We start from the raw sequence: 19926 nt of genomic DNA, 5'->3' as shown, positions 1-19926 counted from the left end.
ACGATGAACAAGCTCTGGGGATGGATGGTGGGGAAGGCTGCACGCATGAATGTACTTAATGCCACTGAACTGGACACTTAAAAAGGGTTAAAACGGTAAGTTTTATGTTATGTATACTTTATTACAGTAAAAAGAAAAAGATTAATGCAAAGGGGAAAAAAAGGGAAAAAACGCATTGGAATTGTACAGGATTTCATGAATTTCAGACCAGAAAATGCGGAAGCCTCAGATGCCCCCTGAAAGCGGGATGGCACCACCTGCACCCACCCAGTGTGATGCGGGGCCTCGTACCTGGTAAGTGTGCAGGATCTCCAGGAACGACCTATAGATCTCTGGGTGGTCTAGAAAACGCGTCTTAATCTTGTTCACGTAGCTGATGGCGTTGTTGAACTCCACGGAGTCCGACTCCAAGGGCACCTGCGGCTTGTCCTCCTTATACAGCATCTGCGGCTTGAAGTTCTCTGCACAGTCGCTGTGGCTGTGCGAATTCTCCTGCCAACAGCACGACAGTGAGTTACGGGCAGTCCCGACCCCGCAAACAGATGTAAGAAACACCAGAGCCACGGTCTGTCTGAGAGCAAGCGACACCCAGCAAGGAGCCAAGGTTTTTAAGGAGATGCAGGAGAACGTTCCTTGTGGGGGCCTGGAGGGAGGGAAGCGGGGAGGGGGGGCCGGGGGGCACACACAGGCAGGTAACCCCTCCCTCACTGCGCCGTGGGTCTGCCCCGTCCTCGGTGAGTCTCATGAACCCACCTCCCTCTGATCAAAGAGCATGGAAGTTTGACGGACACCCGACACCTTGAAAAATGAGCATGCAGGAGAAATAAACGCGAAGCGGGATCGTTTAATCCCCTCTAGAGTGGAGTTTGGGGCTGTGTTTACAAAAGCCACCTTCCACATCTCCTGCCAGCCCATTCAGCAAGACTGTTTTGAGGCGTGAAAGCACCTGCTGTCAGCAGCGCTGGGCAAGTGGGGACCCTGGAGGTGGGGGGGGCCCACCGCCCAGGTTGTCTAGGACCGTGGGACTCTTGCTGCTAAGCCGGGGGTAAGTCACTTAAGAGAAGAGACGGGCCCTGACCAGTCATGGTGCTTGCACTCCATCTGTGTGCTTTTCTGTCCATACAAATAAAAATAGAAAACAGACACACACGTCTCTCTCTAGAAACCCAGAATCCTGATTTGGGGTGGGACTGATCCCACCCCCCTGAAGGACGGGATGTTTATGTTTCTAAACTGAAACTTTATGCATGTCTGATGACTCCCCACAAACCACGACTGGGCTGTCAGGAGTGACCCCCGGCACCCTGCAGGTCCGACACACACAGGGGCTGGTTCTCGAGCAGGTCAGGAACCCCCCAGCGCAGCTCCAGGCATCTGTCAGAGGACACCTTCTCAGCAAGTCTTCCAGAACGCGGGGCTCCAAACCAAAATGGCCTCTGTCTCCCAGCACTCCGAGCCCCTTTTTTGCTCTATTTTTTTCTGTGGCACATGTCACCTTCCGACACACACGTATTTTACTTATTTTATTGTCTGTCCACCCTTGACCAGATGGCAAACGCCCTGAGGGAAGACAGTCCACACTGTTCACTGCCATAGCCCAAGTGCCTGGAACAGTGCTTGGAACAGAGTGGGCTCCAGCCAGTGTTGGGAATAATCAGACGAATGGATGAAGAACAGACAGCCTGGTGTTTCCATCCCCCTCGGCACGGGGCACCAACCACGGACCCGAAGACTCCAGCAGGATGGGGAACGCCGGGCACAAAGCTGCAGAGCTGTCATCAGGATAGACGCACTTGCTGGGCATGCTCGCTCTCACCGGGGCGGGTGTGTCCCACTCTGCTCAGGCTGCCGTAACAAAACACCAGACTGGGCGGCTTACACAACAGAAATTTAGTTCCTCACAGTCCTGGAGGCTGAAGTCCACGATCAAGGTTCAGCAGAGGTGGGATCTCTGGAGGCGTCTTGGCTTGTGGGCGGCCGTCTTCTGTGTCCTCACGTGGTCGTCCCTCTGTGTGGGGGTTGCTCCACGTGTCCAAATGTCCTCTTCTTATAAGCACACCAGTCAGACTGGATTAGGGGACACTCTAAGGGCCTCATTTTACCTTAATGACCTCTGTAAAGGTCTCCAAAAACAGTCCCATTCTGACGTACTAACAGTTAGGACTTCAACCGATGAATTGGGGTGGGGGTGGGGGGTTGGGGAGAGGACACAATTCAGCCCAAACTGTAGGTGAGAGGCAACTCTAGAAAAGTCTGAGCTGAGACAAGCAGAGACACAAGAGACCCACAGCAGCCACAATTCTAAATACCATCTCTCCCTGGCAGTGGGACGCTTCCTAAGGCCCTCTGGGGACTCTCTTACTGATTACCACATTCCTTCCAGGTGTGCTGGCCTGGCAGTGGAAGGAGCTAAAAGGAGCCAGGGAGGCGGGCAAGGGGGCAGCCTCGGAGCGGAGATCTGGTTCAGAGGAGGCTGTGAGCTCGTGGGAGCTCCGCACCACTCCTCAGGGGCATTTTCAAGCTCCGTGCACCCCTTCCCATGCCCTGGACTGAGGCGCGGGGACAAGATGGAGAAGCCCCTCAAGGCCAGGGCTTGGCAAGGAGGGCCAGACAGTAATGGTGCAGCTGCCGCCGCCAACAGCCTGGCAGTTTTCCACAAGTCAAACGTAGTTACTGCGTGACCCGGCCAGTCCACTTCCAGGTATCTACTCGAGAATCGCGAACAGGTGTGCCAACGACCCAAACGTCTACCAAGCGGTAACGGATAAACGCACATGCCGCATCCCTACGACGACCTATTCCTCAGCTCTAGAAAGGAATGTAGCTCTGACACGGGCTGCGAGGATGAACCTCGACACCATCATGCGGGGTGGGGAGGGGGCCAGACACAAGGAGTTACACACGATTCCACCGAAACAAAACGAAACGTCCAGAACAGGCAAATCTGCAGAGACAAAGTGGATTAGTGGTTGCCAGGGGCTGGTGGGAGAGAAGAACTGTGAGATACGGTTTCTTTCTGGGGCGATAAAAATGTTCTGGAATCAGGGGGGAGTGGTTGTAAGATACTGTAAATACGCGCAAACCTGCTGAATTGTATACTTTAAATAGTTACAAAAAGTGAGTTTATGTTAATATTGTCATAATTTAAGAACATTTATCTCTGGAAAATGTAAAAACCACTCTCCTACAAATACAAGCTGGCTCTGGCTCCTTGGCCAACCCCTGCTCTGACCCTTCCGGAACAATCCAGTTTCTTCTCTTTTGTGCCTGCCCTGGGCGGCCTAATCCAGGCACAGTCAGGTATACTCCTAGACACCGATGGGCAGCCCTGCACAGCCCACCTCTGAGTGGCCACACACAGCCCCCGGGATACATACGAGACACCTCATCCAACAGCACATTCCAAACACAGAGTGGCGCCCCTGCCGTCCCCACCGCTGCCAGGCCTCCCTCACCCCAGCAGGTGCTGCCACCTTCACCCAGAGCCTGAGGCATCCTAGAATCTCCTTGGACTTCCCACTCTGACTCCCTGCCCCCCCCCAGTCTTCATCACCACCCACTCTGCCTGGATCACCGGGGCGGGGGGCGCCCCCCGTCCACTTCTGGCACCACAGCCAGAACGGCCTTTTTGGAACTCTCTACGGGTTCCCCCATGCTCCTGGCTCTCTCCCCCACCCTCTCCACTTTACCTCTCAACCCCACAGGCTCCCTGGGCGTTTCTCAAGCACACCCACTCATTGCCACCTCAGGCCTTCAGACCGGGCCCAGGAAACCCCCGCCCCGAGACACAGGCAGGGTTCCTGAGCTCTCACGTGGCCTCTGCCCATGGCCCCTCAAGCCCTGCCCCTGCCTTCACTCACTAAAGCCCCTCACGTATTTCTCATCTGTCCACCCGCATCTCACGAGTCCCCACCTTGCCATGCAAGAGCCCCGAGCAGACTCTGAATAAACCCCAGCGCCTGGCACAGAGGAGGCCGCCGACACCTGGTCCGCGTGTGACTAAGACACATATATGAGAGACAACCCACCAGGGACTCACTGAACTTCTAAATGACCCTCCCCCCGAAAGAGAACACGGCAGGCCTGCCTCTGAATGTAAAGGGTCACTTATCGTACGAGCTCAAGGGTTAACCTTTACCTGTGTTCAAGCCGGCTGGGGCCGGCTCCCAGGAGGCAGGGTTGGCTCTGAACGGAACCCGGGAGCTGAGATTCATCACCTTCCCACCGACACACGGTGTCTTGCTCCTCCAACACGTGCCTGGCACCGCCCCAGAACAGGGACACAGTCATGAACTGGACAAGGGTCCTGCCTGATCTGGGCTCAGTCGGCCAGGCGAGGCCGACCAAGACACACTGGATTTCCAATTTCAAACCCTGGCTTTGCAATTTTACAATATACAAAATGGGGCTGTACAAGAATGACTGGGGGGTGGGAGCAGAGGGCTCTCTGGGGAGTGATGTTACAACCAAGACCCGATGACCAGCTCCAACATGATGCTGACTCAGGAGGCTGTAGCCCCAGCAAGGGGACATTCTTCCCACCATGCTGCCGTGGCTTTCCTGGGGCGACATGCCCCACATCATGGCACATGTCTGTCTGTCTTCCTCTTAGACTTGTGTTCTCAGAGAGGCCCGTTCTGTCCCCCAGAAGGCACTTAGCGACGTGTGGAGACACTTCTAGGTTGTCACATGGTGGAGGGTGGAGGCCGGGGCTGCTGCTCAGCCCCGTAGAGTGCACAGGACAGCCTGCTCCAGAAAAGAACAATCTGGTCCCGAGGGCAATAGGGCCAAGGCTGAGAAACCTGCACCAAGGGCTCCCCACAGCCTGGGACTCCCCGGCTTCCTCTTCCCCAGCACCTCAGAGCTATTCCCTCCCTGCCTGGAGTTGACAGGACCCACGAGGAGATGAGAAATGAAAAAAAAACAATGAAGGTGAACCTCAAAATACGGAAGCTAGAAAAACCAGTAAAACAAAAAAATCACCGGGGCATGGCACGTGGGGAGCCCTGAGCCCTGAGAAGTTCTCGGGCTACTGTGGCCTCTCAAAGGACTCCAGAATGCCAAGAGGCCTTCTCGCCTACGCCTAGTGGGAAGGAGTGCTGAGAAGCAGGGCAGGACACCTGGCAGCTCAATCGATGTGGACAGAAACAGAGTGGGCAGCGGAAGAAGGGGGCCCTAGACGTCGTGGTTTCGGGCTTTAGCAAGACCACAAAGCCGGGTTACATAGTAGCTGTGAAGTCAGGAGGAGACAAGGCCGGTCTGGTCTCGCTCTGTCCGCAGCACCTCTCCACGGAGGGAGCACAAGAGCAAGGGCCTTATGGCTACTGACCGGAAGGGCACCTCCAAGTGACCACGGTGCGGTTCACACGGAGATCCAGCCGCACAAGCTGAGCTGCTCCAATGGTCCGGGACTGAGAAAGGCGATTTCTACAACTGAGGTCTCCGACCTCCGCTCTTTCTTAGGGAGTGATGGTCACAACACACCCATGTTCAGACTCGTCCGAGTGCTCCCTGCGCACCGCTGCAAACGAGCCTGCTTTTCTTCCCAGCCGTGATGGTTCCGCAGATGAATCCGTGATGGCTCTTCATCGTCCGGAGCACCGAGCCCTCCAGCTGGCTGGCCGCGCTCCATCTGTAAATGTGAAATGGAAGCAGCTCTCTGGAGTTCAGCGGCCATGCGCTTGCGAATTCCTTTTCAAAACTGAGACGCTCTCCTCGGCTTTAATGAGGCAACATGCTGGTGGCGGAGCTTGCCTCGCATAGAGAGAAGGCAGAATTGACATGCGGGTCCCTCTCGGAGAGGGAGGTCACTGTCACACTGCCTCTGGCTGTTCTCCTTCCAAATGCGACTCCTGTGTTGATACAACACCGCAATCTCCTCCATCAGAGGCAGAACCAAAAGAAGGCTTCCTGGGGTAGATTTTTATATCCCCACTAAAACCCAAAGCCCTGTGGCAGAGACAGAAGAGGCTGAAAGAGCTGGTTCACGGAGACCAGGGGTTCTCGATGTTGGCGATGGGGCTCCCAGCAGTCATCTGGCAATGTCTGGGGACGCTTTGGCTGTCGCCATGGGGGAGGGCCTCGTGGGTGGAGTCAGGGACCCTGCTAAGGCATTACAGCGACGGGGCCAAGGTGGAGGAAAGGCAATGGCTACTTTATAAGAGGAAAGCTCATGCAGGCTTTCGTTTCCTCAGGGGGTCTGGTGGGCTCAGGCAAGAAGGGACTGTAGGGACAGAGGAGGCAGCAAGCCGCCACCAGAGACAGAAGGAACCAAGCCACAAGCCTGAGCTGAGCCAACGACCCTGCTGGCAATGAAATGCGGCCCAGAGACAACAAAATGGTAATTCCCACACGCAGCTCAACAGCTTTATTTTGTGGCTGGCACCTGGGATGATTAGAGAGAGCCCATACCGGAGTACAAGTGCGGCCTGCCTGGCGCCCTCACGGGGAGAGCCTCAGGGTAAGAGCCTGGTGATGGTGGGTGGTTATTTCGACAGGACATAGAACTGTTAAAGAGAATGCCCCCCTGACACAAACAACCATATCCACTCTTGATCTGAATCCTCCAAATGGATCAATGGGGGATAAAAAGGCTGGCTGGGTAGGGATTTTGATCTGTTTTGACCTGTGCTAGAAGGGAGCAGCGTGTCTAGAAAAAGACTAGATCTTCGCTGGCTTTCCGGCAACAAGCTACACAAGACGGGCTGCCTGACCTGAGTACCTGGGTACCAGGGCGCGCCGTGTTAGGGCCAGATCACTCCAGACCACCAGAGCCGCATACCTGGCTAGACAGAGGCGACTGTATGTTTAACTTGCCGTTCTTGGGAATGTCTATTCTGTACCCGAGGGGAAGGAAAGCGTTGAATCCAACAATGAGGTCAGGGTGTTCGTGGAAGAGCTGCGACACGCGTCGGATGACTCCAGGCGTATCGATGCTAGAACGAAAAAGAATAAGAGTGGGCAGAACAGTCCTGGGGAGCACCTGGAAAGCGAAATCTACTCCCAGCTCGCTTGACAGTGCCACCCAATGAGCTTCTCGAAGGACAACAAAACACCCTGCAATGTGACCAGTGTGATTCAGCCAATGTGTTATGTGTCATCTACTTCCATGGTAACCAGGCTCGGGCTCCCGGTGCCCTCCTAGCGAGAACCACAGGACATTTGCATGGCACAGCTCCCCCAAAACACTCCGAGCACACACGCGCTCAGTTCTGAAAATGTCAGGAGAGCCAAGTGAAAGTCCAGGACTCCAAGAAGTGGCAGGAGGCCACAGCCCTCTAAGCAACGTGATGAACTATGACACAGGTGCTGATCCCAGCAAGTGATGGCAAGGCATAAATACCAAAGGCCTTGCGAGTATGGGTTACACAACAATGCCAGGGGTCTCCCTCATGGCTATAGGGGGGCCCCTCAAGGCTTTAGCTTGTCTTTCCTGGAAGGAAACCAGGCTAGCCCTGCCACATTTCCTCAGAGGGGGGAAGCAGCCTGATGGGGATGAGGCCATTGAGAATCTAAGAGTCAGAGTGCCCGCGTTCTAGTCCTGACTGCCCCTAAGGTTGGTCTGGGCAAGCCCTGGCCCACTCTAAGCATAAGCGAGCCTCCTGTCTGAGGATGGCATGATCTCCAGGTCCCCCATCTAGCTCTAACCCTCCTGTGTGCCTACAAAATCAGCCAATGTGTTTAAAACCCTTTCTATGTGCCAGGCCCCTTACAAAGCATTTTATGCGCATTACTGTCCAACAGTGCTGGGACTAGGGTGCCGTTGGGTGAGGCACTCACCTTGGTGACAGGATTTAAGGGGGAGAGGGAGCCAAAACACTCAGTAATCAAGACAAACAACATTTTAATGTAGTGCTTAAAAAAATTAAAATTAATTTTAAAAAATCCTTGATGAACAAAATTCATTTAAAAATCAATTTGAGTAAAGACAGGACCGGACTCTCGCGCTTGCGGACTTCTCTCTTGCTCTCTCCTCACCCCATCCCTGCTCTCCTTCCAGGAATCCCCACAAGAGCTCCACAGGGGGATACTCTCCACTCCCATTTTTTAGAAGGAACTGAGTCTCTGAGAGGTTCCACGACCTGCGCAAGGTCATCCGACTGGGGCGGAGAGGCAGCCGGGATGGGGGGTTCCCACCCCGCTCAGCCGGATCGCGGCCCAGGGCGGCCCCCCCGGGGTGGGGAGGGGTCCCGCGGGTACCTCTGGCTTTTGAACTCCTTCATGATCTCCAGGAAGCCGTTATAGGTGGCAGGGTCGCTGCCGAAGCGGATTTTCACCTGGTCCAGGTACGTGAGGGCGTCCTCCACCTGCGGGGAGGGGGAGGGTCCCGGTGGGCGGGGGTCGGCAGAGGAAGGGACGGAGGACAAGGGTCCCTGGCGGGGAGGGGGACGGGGCGAGCCTCCGAGGAGCCGAGGTAAGGGGTCAGGGGACTAGGGTCCGGGGCCGTGAGGATAGGAGGCCGAGGCGGGGCCGGGCGGGGCCCGGGCGAGGGGCATCGGCCCCCGGGGGCCGGACGACAGGGTTCCCGAGGGAGGGTGGGGGCTGCACTCACGTGCACCGGCAGCTTCTCGTGGCCCGCGGAGCCCGAGCGACCCCAGCGGGCGCCGCTCAGCCCCCGGCCCGCGGGGCCGCCACCGCCGCCGCTGCTGCCGCCGCCAGCGTGCGCCATGTTGGAAGTCGGAGCCCCGGCCCGCCCCGCCCCCGCCCGAGGACCAGCCGCGCATGCGCAGGCTCCGCCCCGGAGGGGGCGGGGGCTTGATGATGTCGTGTGAGGGGCGTGGCTCCTTGAAGGACTTGCTCCGGGATCTTACTCCCAAAATTGAAAAGCTAACCAATGCCTTATATAGTGCGACTGAGCAAGCCAAGTCCTGCCGTTTGTTTTGTCCGGCTCCACTAGCGAACTCATAATGGTCTTCACATTTTTTAAAGTTGGAAAAATTTCAAAAGAGAAGGCTATTTCGTGACACGTGAAATTTCTGGAATTCAAATTTCGGTGCCTGTAAAATAAAATTTTACTGGAACACAGGCACACCCACTCGTGTACCTATCATCTGTGGCTACTTTTGCGCTACGACAGCAAGGTGAGTAGCTGTGACAGATCCTAGGATGTGCAGACCGTCATATATTTACTAAAAAATATTTGTGGACCCCTGCTTTATAGGGTTCATATGACAATGGGCCAGGGACACAAAGCACCACAGGGGATCTTGCAAAGTGCGTTTTTTGCTAACTGACTGCTGACATAGTTCCCTTTCTCTCTTCACTTCCCTAGCCCTGATCGCATCATTTCCCCAGTGGACCGGTTCAGGAGCCTCTTAAGAAGAAAAATTATTAAATTTCTCTAATACTTACAGCGCATTAACAAGTCCTTGAAACAGGCAGAGTAACCTTCCTCTAGGGACTCAACTGCCTCAATGTTGATACTTTGTTAAGGGCAAAAAGCAGTCTTAGCCCGACCCCCAGGATCCTGTAAGTCTACTTAAACATATAAAAATTCCTTAGGAAACTTCCTTTGTCTCTAAACCCCCCAAGATACATGTTGGCAATCATCCCCCAAGCATATGACTCACCTATATACATCTGAAGGGTCTCAGGACTCAGGTTTTACTAGATTGTAATAAAGACTTTCCCAGCAGTAGCTAGCCCCCTCAAGGTCCTGGAAACCTTGCTTCCAAAATTCCTTAGAGACTTACGCTATCCCTAACCCCCTCCCAACCTGAAAGTATATTATCGGCCACTCCTCATGACCTCGGGGCAGCTCTTTCTGCCCACGGTCCCATCCTGTGCTTTAATAAAATCAGCTTTTTGCACCAGAGACGTCTCAAGAGTTCTTTCTTGGCCATCAGCTTCGAACCCTGTCCTTCCTACATCAGCAAGAACCTCGCTCTTACAAACCTTTTCTTGCAGAATTTTCCACTCACCCTCACTACCTCTGTGGAACCTCTGTCAGTGCCTGCCCAGCCTGGCTGCTTCCCGGCCCCATGCATCAGCAACACACCATTTCTCTTGTCAGAAGCCCTGTCCTATCTCTTCATTACCCAGAAAACACCTACGCATTCTTCAAAACACAACCTCAGGACCCCTCCTCTGCCTTCCCACCATCCCCTACACCTCACCTTCTTTTTGCGCTTCCTCTCTGACACAAATCCCTGACATGGAGCCACATTGGTGAGAGTTTATCAAATGAATGAACATTCAAGCAATGACCAAATGGCATCTCTTTTTTTGTGTGTGAGGAAGTGCGGGAAAGCTAAGAACACCTTGGCAGGGAGGGAGTCATTTGCCAAACTCCGTGTCAGGATTAGAATGGTGACCAAAACGGGCAAGGCTTTTGCCCTCATAGAGGTTTCAGTGTTTCCAGAAAGACAGGGATCAAATAGTCACACACACACACAACGAAGTTTAAACTGTAACAGTTCAAAGAAAAGGTACAAGTGTTAACACTTATTATATTCCAGTTACTGTGGCTGAGACCAAACCACCCCAAGATTTAGAGGATTAAAATGACAACATTTATTTGTTCTGCAGTCTGTAATTTGGGCAGCCGGGCAGGGAAAGCTCATGGCTCTGGCCCCTCAGTGTCCGCTGGGTGGTTGGAAGGCTGGGGCTGGAATCTTCTGAGAGTTTACTCACACATCTGTCAGTTGCTGTTGGCTGTGGTTTGAAATCCGCGCCACGGCTGTTCCCAGAAGCACCTACCCACGTGCAGCCTTGAAGCCCAGGAGAACGAGGTTCTTGTCTCACAGAGTCGAAGGATGAATCTCACGGACAAAGGAGAGTGAGCAAAGCGGTCGAGTTTTATTAAGCAAACGTACAGAAAAAGCTCTCGGGAGTGAGAGGGGTCCTGACAGTGTTACCAATGAGGGCTTTTCATCTCTGGCCTTCTATTAGGACTTTCTGCGGAAATTTGCCCGTGGTTAGGTCAGGGGCCTGGAATTAGAGAGGATGCTTGTACATCGCGTGTGAGTCTTTGTTTCTTGTGACATCTGTGATCTATAGATGTGTTTTGCTAGGTCTGGTTAATCTTTATAGTGAACTTCTCCTTTGAGGCTGATCCTTTTTTGTGGTTAATTTCTATTTTCTGTGGTTACAGTGTAATTACTTAGAAAACCATGTGAACCCTAGCAGTTGGGACAGGGGTTCTGGTTTTTCTTCCTTATCTCTATTTTTGTTCTGTCCCAGTGTCTGGATACCTGAAATACCCTCAGAACCTAGTCGGGGCCCCTGTTCTTTCCCTACCTGAAGCCCCACCTTTCCCTGTTCAGCCTGAGCATTATGGCAGCAGTGTTCTAAGAACGATTGTCCTGGATCATTGCCCTGATCCAGCCTCGGAAGTCACAAAGAATCATTTCCATGGTAGTCTTTCCGTGGTGGCTGTTACAAATTTTGTCCCTGACAAATTCAGGGCATCTGGGTGGTGCAGTCGGTTAAGGGTCTGACTCTTGGTTTTGACTCAGGTCGTGATCTCAGGGTCATGAGATCGAGCCCCACAACGGGCTCCACGCTCAGCATGCAATTTACTCGAGAGTCTCCCTCCCTCTCCCTGCACCTCCTGCTTAAGCTCTCTCTCTCTCAAATAAATAAATCTTAAAAAAAAAAAAAAGAAAAAGAAAGTCCATCCCAAATTCAAAAGGAGGGGAAACAGACTCCAGAACCTGGGGAGTGACCAGGCTCTGGAATGGCACAGGGGACAGGAAATATTGCCATGACTGTTTTGCCACCCCAGGGATTTAACCCAGTCTAGCAGGGGATGAGGAAGGCTTCCTGGAGGAGGTGGCGTTCTAGATGAGTTTTAAAGGTTTCGTAGGCATTCACCATGAGCTGTGCGAGGGCCCATCGATGGGAAGCAAGGTGGTACATTTGAACTTAGAGCGAGAGACAGAGACCCCAGGGTGGTGGGACTGCAGAAGAGTCAGGGGTGGCAGTGGGGGCAGGGAGGTGCGGATAAGTGTGCTGAGGCCAGAAGAGGCAGACCACTCATCCTTATGGAATGAATTAAAAATTTTGGTCCTGGGTAGAAATCGCGCATGGGTTTTCTGTGAGGAGCTGCTTGAGCAGCTTTGAATTTGGAAGTGAATGCCCTGGCTGTTCTGCAGGGAAGTGATTGGAGGGTGGCCAGGCAGGGTGCGGGGAGGCTGTTTATCATTTAGAAGGACGATGGTGGCTTAGACCAGGAGGGGAGCAGTGGAGGTGGAGAGAAGGGGGTGGAAGGGAGCGATATTCAGAAGGTGAAGCAGAGAGAATGTGGTGCTGGGTAGATGGGGGGGGGGGGTGAGGAGGAAGAAAGCCTCGAGGATTCAGGGCTCCCAGCCCAGAAAGGGATCCAGCTCAGTTTCAGCGCATTCCTGTATGAACATCCGCTAAGGCGGCCTGCACCTCTTGAGGCCACCAGATGTCTGGACTGTCATTCTCACACCAGCACCCCCTGGCAATCTACTAGTCATTGTCCTGGAGGGCCAACTGCACGTGTGGGCTTTGGACACACCGCGGGGTCCTCCCTCGGTGCCTCCCCGCCTCCAAGGCGGATGAGTGTATTCACATTTCAAGGATCACTTGAAGTTTTCCATTCTTTTTACAGATCTCACGTGATCTGAGAAAGCCCTCACTCATTTGGAGAACAGGAAACCACAAGCCAGTTCTACCTCGGATATGTGTGTGCGTGTGCGTGCCTCTGTGTGTGTGTGTGTGTGTGTGTGTGTGTGTACATTCAATATGTGGACAACAGTACACAGACATCTTTCATTTTTATTTTTATAAAGCATAAAAAATGATGAGTTTTTTTTTCCTTTACTGTTTTTGTCTACACGGATGAAATGAAAAACCTTAAAGTTGACAGTTTAGATGGACCAACACACATTTTCCACCATTTTACAAGCGTAATAGCATTATGGTAAGATTCATAGGTAGGTCTTTTCTTTGGACAGTATTTTGGCAGGGTTAAAAAGATCAAAGGATCCTACTTTGAACTAATCTGAATCTTTCCGGATAGCAAACTTTATGACCAAAATCTCTAAAGTCCAGAATCACGTGTTGCGGCAGGATTCTAAAGCAGGCCCCAATATTTTCACCCCTGGTGTGTGTACCCCATCTAATCGCCCATCCAGGAGTGTGGGCAGGACCTGTGAGTATAATGGATGTCACTTTTGCAACTACATCACACCGCATGACAAAGGATGAAAGGATTTTGCAAGTGGGTTTAAGGTCCCCTTGAGTTGATTTTGAGGCACCAGAAGAGAGATTATTTGGGGTGGGCCTGACCTAATCAGGGACATCCTTTGAAAGATGATCTGGAGGTCAGAGCCTCGAAGCCGCAGACAGGTGCGATCCTTCCTCTTTTAAGGAGCCAGCTATGTCGTGCATGCCTATGGACAGAGGCAGCCTTTTGGAACCGTCCTGCAGCAATGAGAGCTCAGTTCTGACAACAACCTGAATGAGTGGGGAGGAGGGCTGTGAGCCTCTCCGTGAGATCCCAGCCCGGCTCATGAGACCCTGAACAAAGGACCGAGCCACAGTGAGCCTGGACTCGCGACCCACAGAAACCGTGAGATCATACACGGCTATTACATGCAGCTGCTAAGTGTGGGTACGTTGTCACACTGCAACGTGTAACCAATCCTTTATGAAGTCGTCTTGCCAAAAATGTTTACCTTGTGATGATGATGTGTTAAAAAACAAAATTCAGCTGAGTAAATTTAAAGATCACATTGACTTCATTCAGTGATTCATGAATTGGGCAGTATCCCGTCTAGCAAACAGAAAAGAGCGCAAAGGAGCTGTAAAAAATGGAAGGATTTTATAGACCGAAGGGGGCAGGAAACAACAGATTATCTTTCTTTGGGGGATGGAGGGGGTCCTTCAGGTGGATTACTTCACTAGCGCGGACCAGGAAATTCCAGACTGACCGGTTAAGAGTCCAGTCCTGGGAAGGGCTATCGAATTAGGTGTTAAGGGTTGGTTTGCTGGTGTGGAGCTTAGCCCAAGTGACTGTTTTAGGCCTGTTGTTTCTTCTTTAACAGATGTGTCAATGCAGGTTTATCAAGTGTAACTAAGGTACCATTTGATAGTAGGGAGGCTGTTCGTGTCTTGGAGCATGGGGTATGTGGGAAATCTCTGTATCTTCCACTCAATTTCGTCATGAAGCTAAAACCGCTTTTAAAAGTCTGTTAGGGGCGGGGCGCCTGGGTGGTTCAGTCATCAAGCGTCTGCCTTCGGCTTGGGTCATGATCCCAGCGTTCTGGGGTTCTGGGGTTCTGGGATCAAGCCCCATGTCGGCGGGCTCCCTGCTCAGTGGGAAGCCTTCTTCTCCCTCTCCCACTCCCCCTGCTTGGGTTCCCTCTCTCGCTGCCTCTCTGTCAAATAAATACATAAAATCTTAAAAAAAAAAAAAAAAGTCTGTTGGGGTGCCTGGGTGTCTCAGTCAGCTAAGCGTCTAACTTCAGCTCAGGTCATGATCTTGGGATCCTGGAATCGAGCCCCACCATGGGGCTCCTTGCTCAGCGGGGAGTCCGCTTGCCCCTCCACCACTTTGTGTGTGTGTGTGTGTGTGTGTGTGTGTGTGTGTGTGTGTCTGCGCGTGCACACATGCTCACTCTCTCTCAAATAGATAAATAAAATCTTTAAAAAATCTGTTGGGACGCCTGGGTGGCTTGGCTAAGCATCTGCTTTCAGCTCAGGTCATGATCCCAGGGTCCTGGGATCAAGTGCCGCATCGGGCTCCCTGCTCCACAAGGAGCTTGCTTCTCCCTCTGCCTGCCACTCCCCCTGCTTGTGCTCTCTCTCTCTCTCTGACAAATAAATAAATAAAATCTTAGGAAAAATTTTTCCTCCTACCTTATCCTTCTTTAAGGAAAAAAAAATCTGTTAAAAAACGTTTTACTTTGAATCTAATCAAGCTTTAAGACCAGGATCAGCACACTTCTGTAAAGGGCCAGGTTGGCTTTTGGAGCCATACATTCCCTGTCACTAATGAAAGCTGCCATAGGCTATATGTAAATGAATGGGTGTGGCCATGTTCCAATAAAACTTTATTTACAAAAACAGATGGCAGGGCGCCTGGGTGGCTCAGTCGTTAAGCATCTGCCTTTGGCTCAGTGTGATGCCAGATGCCAGAATCCTGGGATCGAGCCCCACATCAGACTCCACCACTGGGAGCCTACTTCTTCCTCTCCCACTCCCCCTGCTTGTGTTCCTCTCTTGCTGGCTGTCTCTCTCTCTATCAAATAAATAAAATCTTAAAAAAAAAAAAACATAGGTGGCAAGCTTGATCTGGAATATAAGAGATGAAAGAGACAAAACAACCACGTGCAGTATGTGAACAAATCTTGATTGGGCTCTAGTTTGAAAAAAAAAACAGCAATAAAAAATGTTTTAGGGCTGATTAGGAAAATTAGGGATGCCTACTGAGAGATATTAAATATTAAATAACAACTTCATTTTCATTGGTGTGTGGTTATGCTCAAGAATAACTTTATTCCTTTTTTAAAAAAAGATTTTATTTATTGGACAGAGAGAAACACAGCGAGAGAGGGAACACAAACAGGGGGAGGGGCAGAGGGAGAAGCAGGCTTCCCAATGAGCAGGAAGCCAGATGCAGGGCGTGATTCCAGGACCCCGGGATCATGACCTGAGCTAAAGGCAGACCTTGAACTGACTGAGCCACCCAGGAGCCCCGAGAATAACTTGATTCCTGAAAAGATGTCTTCTGATGCATTTTGACAGTGAGGTGTCCTGACATCATCAGAGCCGAAATGAGGGTAAGAAGCAAGTTCATTCAAGTGCAGGGTCAAATCCCATCTATAATTTAAACTGTTGATATTTTGTTCAACGTGCATTTTTTAATCCATTTTGAGTTTTTTAAGAATATGGAAATAAAATATTACTTCCTTTGATTGCTGAGTTTTTTGGTGCACCCTTAAGACTTGTGCCTGAGGGGTCCCCCTGGGTGGCTCAGTCCGTTAAGGGTCTGACTCTTGACTGTGACTTGGGTCATGATCTCCAGGTCGTGGGATTGAGACCTGTGTCAGGCTCCGGTCAGAGAGTGGAGCCTGCTTGGGATTCTCTCTCTCCCTCTGTCCCTCCCCTAACTCTCGTGTACTCTCTCTCTCTCTTTCACTCAAAAGAAAAAAAAGCTTTGTGCCTGAGATGAGTACCTCAGTATCCTCGCCCAGTCCTGGCCCTCACTTTTGAAATGTTTTAGCAGAAGATTGATAGTGATAGGGCGGTTGTTGAACCTTGATGGTGAGCAAATTCATGTTTATTGTCCACGTATTGCAACTTGGCTATAGGTTTGACCATTTTCACGTTGGGATAAGTGAATAAATAAGAAGTCTGTAGACTTTTCAAATAAAGTAAAATTTTAAAAAATAAATTTAAACTTCAAACTTAAAAAATAAACCCCAAACTTACAGATACAGAAAACAGATTGGTGGTTACGAGAGGCAGAGGAGAGGGATGATGGGAAAAGTGGGTGAAGGTGGTCAAAAGTTATAAGATAAATCCAGTTATAAGATAAGTAAGTCCTGGAGATGTCATGTCCAGCACGGTGACTGTGGTTAATAATACTGTACGGTATATTTGAAAGTCGCTAAGAGAATAGATCTTAAAAGTTCTCATCACAAGGGGCACCTGGTTGGCTCAGTGGGTGAAGCATGTGACTCTTGATCTCGGGGTTGTGAGTTCAAGCCCCACATTGGGTGTAGTGATTACCTAACTAAATAAATCTTTAAAAAAAAAATAAAATCTTTAAAAAAAGTTCTCATCACAAGAAAAAAAATGTGTAACTATTGTGGTGATGGATGTTAACTAGATTTATTGTGGTGATCGTTTTGCAGTATATGCAAATATCAAATCGTTATGTCATATACCAGAAACTGATACAGTGTTATAGGTTAATTATATCTCAATTTTTAAAAGTCTCTGGAATTTCGTATAATTCCTGCTGCTACTAAAGGGGTGTCTATTCCACTCATCTTGGGACAATCCAGTTTTTTTTCAATGGTCGGGAGTAATCTTTTAAAGCCCCACCTTTGCTCTCAGAAGTGTTCCAGTTTGGATGCTATGTTACATGGTCCTGCTCAGTGTAGGAGATCGAGGTGGAATCGGATTGCCGTAAGCTTGCTTTCATCCTGGCTCCGCCATGGCTGGAGGACCTTGGCTAAGTCATACCTCCCTAAAGCACAGTGCTTGTCAAACTGTCAGAGCAACCAAACTCTTTCTCGAATAAATGAGAGCTCACTGCAAAGAACTCCAATAGAACAACAATTCAGAGTCACATTTTATTAGTAAAATATCTCCTCCTACGTTCAAAGTAGTATTTACGTACAAGCAATGGATTCTCACTGAGGCTGTTGAGCTGGACACACACATCTTTTTTTTTTTTTTTTAGGGTTTTATTTATTTATTTGACAGAGAGAGACAGCCAGCGAGAGAGGGAACACAAGCAGGGGGAGTGGGAGAGGAAGAAGCAGGCTCCCAGCGGAGGAGCCTGATGTGGGGCTCGATCCCAGAACGCCGGGATCACGCCCTGAACCGAAGGCAGACGCTCAATGACTGAACCACCCAGGCGCCCCTGGACACACACATCTTAAACCTGAAGTTGTGGCTGAAGTCTTACTCTGTCATGACGTCCTCTATTTCCGCAATGGGCAAAGCCCCCGGTTCACAGAGAAGTAGTGGCCAAGAGTAGCTCTCCTCAAGGGCTCCCATCAAAATCTCAGTTAAACGATGATGGAGGGAGAATCCTAAGTGAGTTTTCTCCAGCACCTTAAAACCTGCTGCCTCACCCAGCTGACCATGCATTTTAAAATTACAGTTTAAAATATTTTTTCAAAATGGAATTTGATGCTAACATCTGCAGAACTGCCAAAGCCCCACCCCCACCCCGGGAACCCTCGTTTGGGAAATGACTGAAGAAGACAGTCAACGGGGTCACATCTAACTTCAAAGCCTCTGTTTCTAAGGTTGCGTTTTCTGAAACTGTCTGGAATCCGACAGAGGGGAGAGGGCATAGCACCTTGAAGTTTGGACTTTCCTATCTTTATAGCGCAAGCCCCAGAAGCAAGGGGGAGCTTTCGGAAGGCTGTGGGCAAAGAAGCAAGATCCATTTTAGTGGAACAGAAACGGTTCCCTCTGCTGAACTTGGGGAGAGCAGAGCTGGTCCAAAAGCTCAGCACAGAGAGGTCGGGAGCTCGTTTTGTCCACTTCCAAGAGCCTCCAGTTTTTGAGATAAAAGAGGATCTTTAACCTCAAAGTTTGGGAGCCAGGGAGTAGGGATGGAAGAATGAAAACCGGTTTATTGTTTTCATGCTGGCTTGGGTCATGAAGTCAGCTCCTGAACTAGAGACACACAGGCTAAATGTGCCTGTGGATGTAAATTTGAGCCAATCGCCGACTTTTAAAAATGGGAATATTTTGCATAGAAATCTGGGCTTCTGGCTTTGTTTACAATAACAGGAAGCTCTTGCTGCTTTTCCCCGTGGCCATTCTGGGGTAGAGTCAGGGTGCCAATGTCCACCCAAGGCAGAGCACCCATCCTCCTCAAGACCCATGGTCCCCATCAGTCTCTGCTGCTCACCCGGGTGCACGGCAATCATCTCAATTACTCGCTGGCCCCGTGGGCATGTGAGTGTGTCACCTGTGGAATAGTCATGCTTCCGAGACTAAAATTAGAGGGGGGTGGTCCAACAGGATGGGGATAGGACGTCTCCTGGCTCTCTTTTCCCAGACCTCTTGCACTTCAAGCTTGTGAGCCTGAGAAAATCACAGCTACCTACCAAGGCTCAGTTCCCTTGTCTGTAAAATGGATGCAGAAACTCCCACCCTCCCTGAAGTATGGGCTGTGATAGGATCAGACCATAGCACCTAATGCTTTATAAATTATAAAGCTCTATGGTCCACATCTGTGGTTTGATCAGTCTCACATCCATCCACCCTCCCTTTGCCTTGTACCAGCAGCCCAGTTCCCCTCCCAGGATTAGCCTCTCCCACGCTCAGGCAACCTGGGTGGGTGGTATTTACTCTATCCTCAGCCCTGGTGGGCACGGGGTCAGGCTGGCCAATCACAGCACTGCATTCTCCCAGAGACAGGTGCATGAGCCCACTGGGGCCAACAGAATCAGGGCCAGCATTTTGGTTCAGACTGCTGGCAGGGGGAAGGTCTCTTTTCTACTGACCTTGGCTGTCATGTTGCTAACCTGGGGGTAGCCAGTCTTTGACTGCAGCCAACAAGGAGAGAGGAATAGAAGTGTGGCGAGAAACAGGGTCTGAGTCATATAATCTGAGGCTTTGGGTCCAGATATACATCAAAACACACATACTCTTTGTGTCAGCCAGATTGAATGGGGTGAACTCACCGGAGTCCCATGCCCTTATCAGGGGGTTCTACACTAGCAGGCAGACTTGTGAACGTTTGTTCGATTTGCATTCATTTCTCTGGGCACTTGCTGATCTTGAGCCTTGGTGTGCTCCTGCAGCAGCTGCCAGCTCTTCTCTCTGTCTGGATTTGACCTTCCACACTGCCTTCTTGAAGTTCTTGAGAGGGTCCTGCTGCAACGTCCTTGACGAAGGGCACTGGAAACGCTCGCGGATGAGATAGCCATGTCTAGTGGGGGCGATGAATCCATTGGAAGTTGGAATGATCCTGTTCACCACAGCGTGGACAAACTGGACAGCCAGCAGGGTGCCTTTTGGGGGTAGAGGGCAGGGCACTAATGAGAGAGTGGGGGCTACAGAGATCCAGTTTCACCCATTGGAGAGTTGGCTGCATGGGGTCAAATCCTTGCTATGTTCCTTACTAGCTTGTGCACACATTCTAAACTCTTGGAGTCCCTCTTGCTTCATCTGCAATATGGGGATGATAACTAAACCCACCTGCAGAGGGGAATTCTAAGACTCGAAGAGGTCACGTGTGTCAGGTGCTTTGGTATTAGT

At 51.0% G+C, this 19926-nt stretch overlaps 2 protein-coding genes across 3 annotated transcripts in view; both read right to left on the bottom strand.

Annotated features, from left to right (window-relative positions):
- The window catches only part of SIN3B (SIN3 transcription regulator family member B), a 35972-nt gene extending 27296 nt beyond the window's left edge, over positions 1 to 8676 (bottom strand). For both annotated transcript variants that reach the window (XM_026500449.4, XM_044384766.3), the window contains exons 1-4: positions 8552 to 8676; positions 8200 to 8306; positions 6782 to 6935; positions 292 to 492 (exon numbers count right to left, since the gene is read on the bottom strand). In XM_026500449.4, the coding sequence (XP_026356234.2) occupies positions 292 to 492; positions 6782 to 6935; positions 8200 to 8306; positions 8552 to 8668 (579 nt within the window). In that variant the 5' untranslated portion in view covers positions 8669 to 8676. The remainder of the gene's footprint in view (positions 1 to 291; positions 493 to 6781; positions 6936 to 8199; positions 8307 to 8551) is intronic.
- A 4230-nt stretch (positions 8677 to 12906) lies between these two features.
- NWD1 (NACHT and WD repeat domain containing 1) overlaps positions 12907 to 19926 on the bottom strand; it is an 81517-nt gene continuing 74497 nt past the window's right edge. The window contains exon 22 of the mRNA XM_026500448.4: positions 12907 to 19679. Within this exon, the coding sequence (XP_026356233.4) occupies positions 19378 to 19679 (302 nt within the window). The 3' untranslated portion in view covers positions 12907 to 19377. The remainder of the gene's footprint in view (positions 19680 to 19926) is intronic.

The sequence above is a fragment of the Ursus arctos genome, unplaced genomic scaffold, assembly GCF_023065955.2.
Source record: "Ursus arctos isolate Adak ecotype North America unplaced genomic scaffold, UrsArc2.0 scaffold_14, whole genome shotgun sequence".
In the NCBI taxonomy this organism is placed as follows: domain Eukaryota; kingdom Metazoa; phylum Chordata; class Mammalia; order Carnivora; family Ursidae; genus Ursus; species Ursus arctos.
This window is presented reverse-complemented; position numbering and strand designations above follow the sequence as displayed.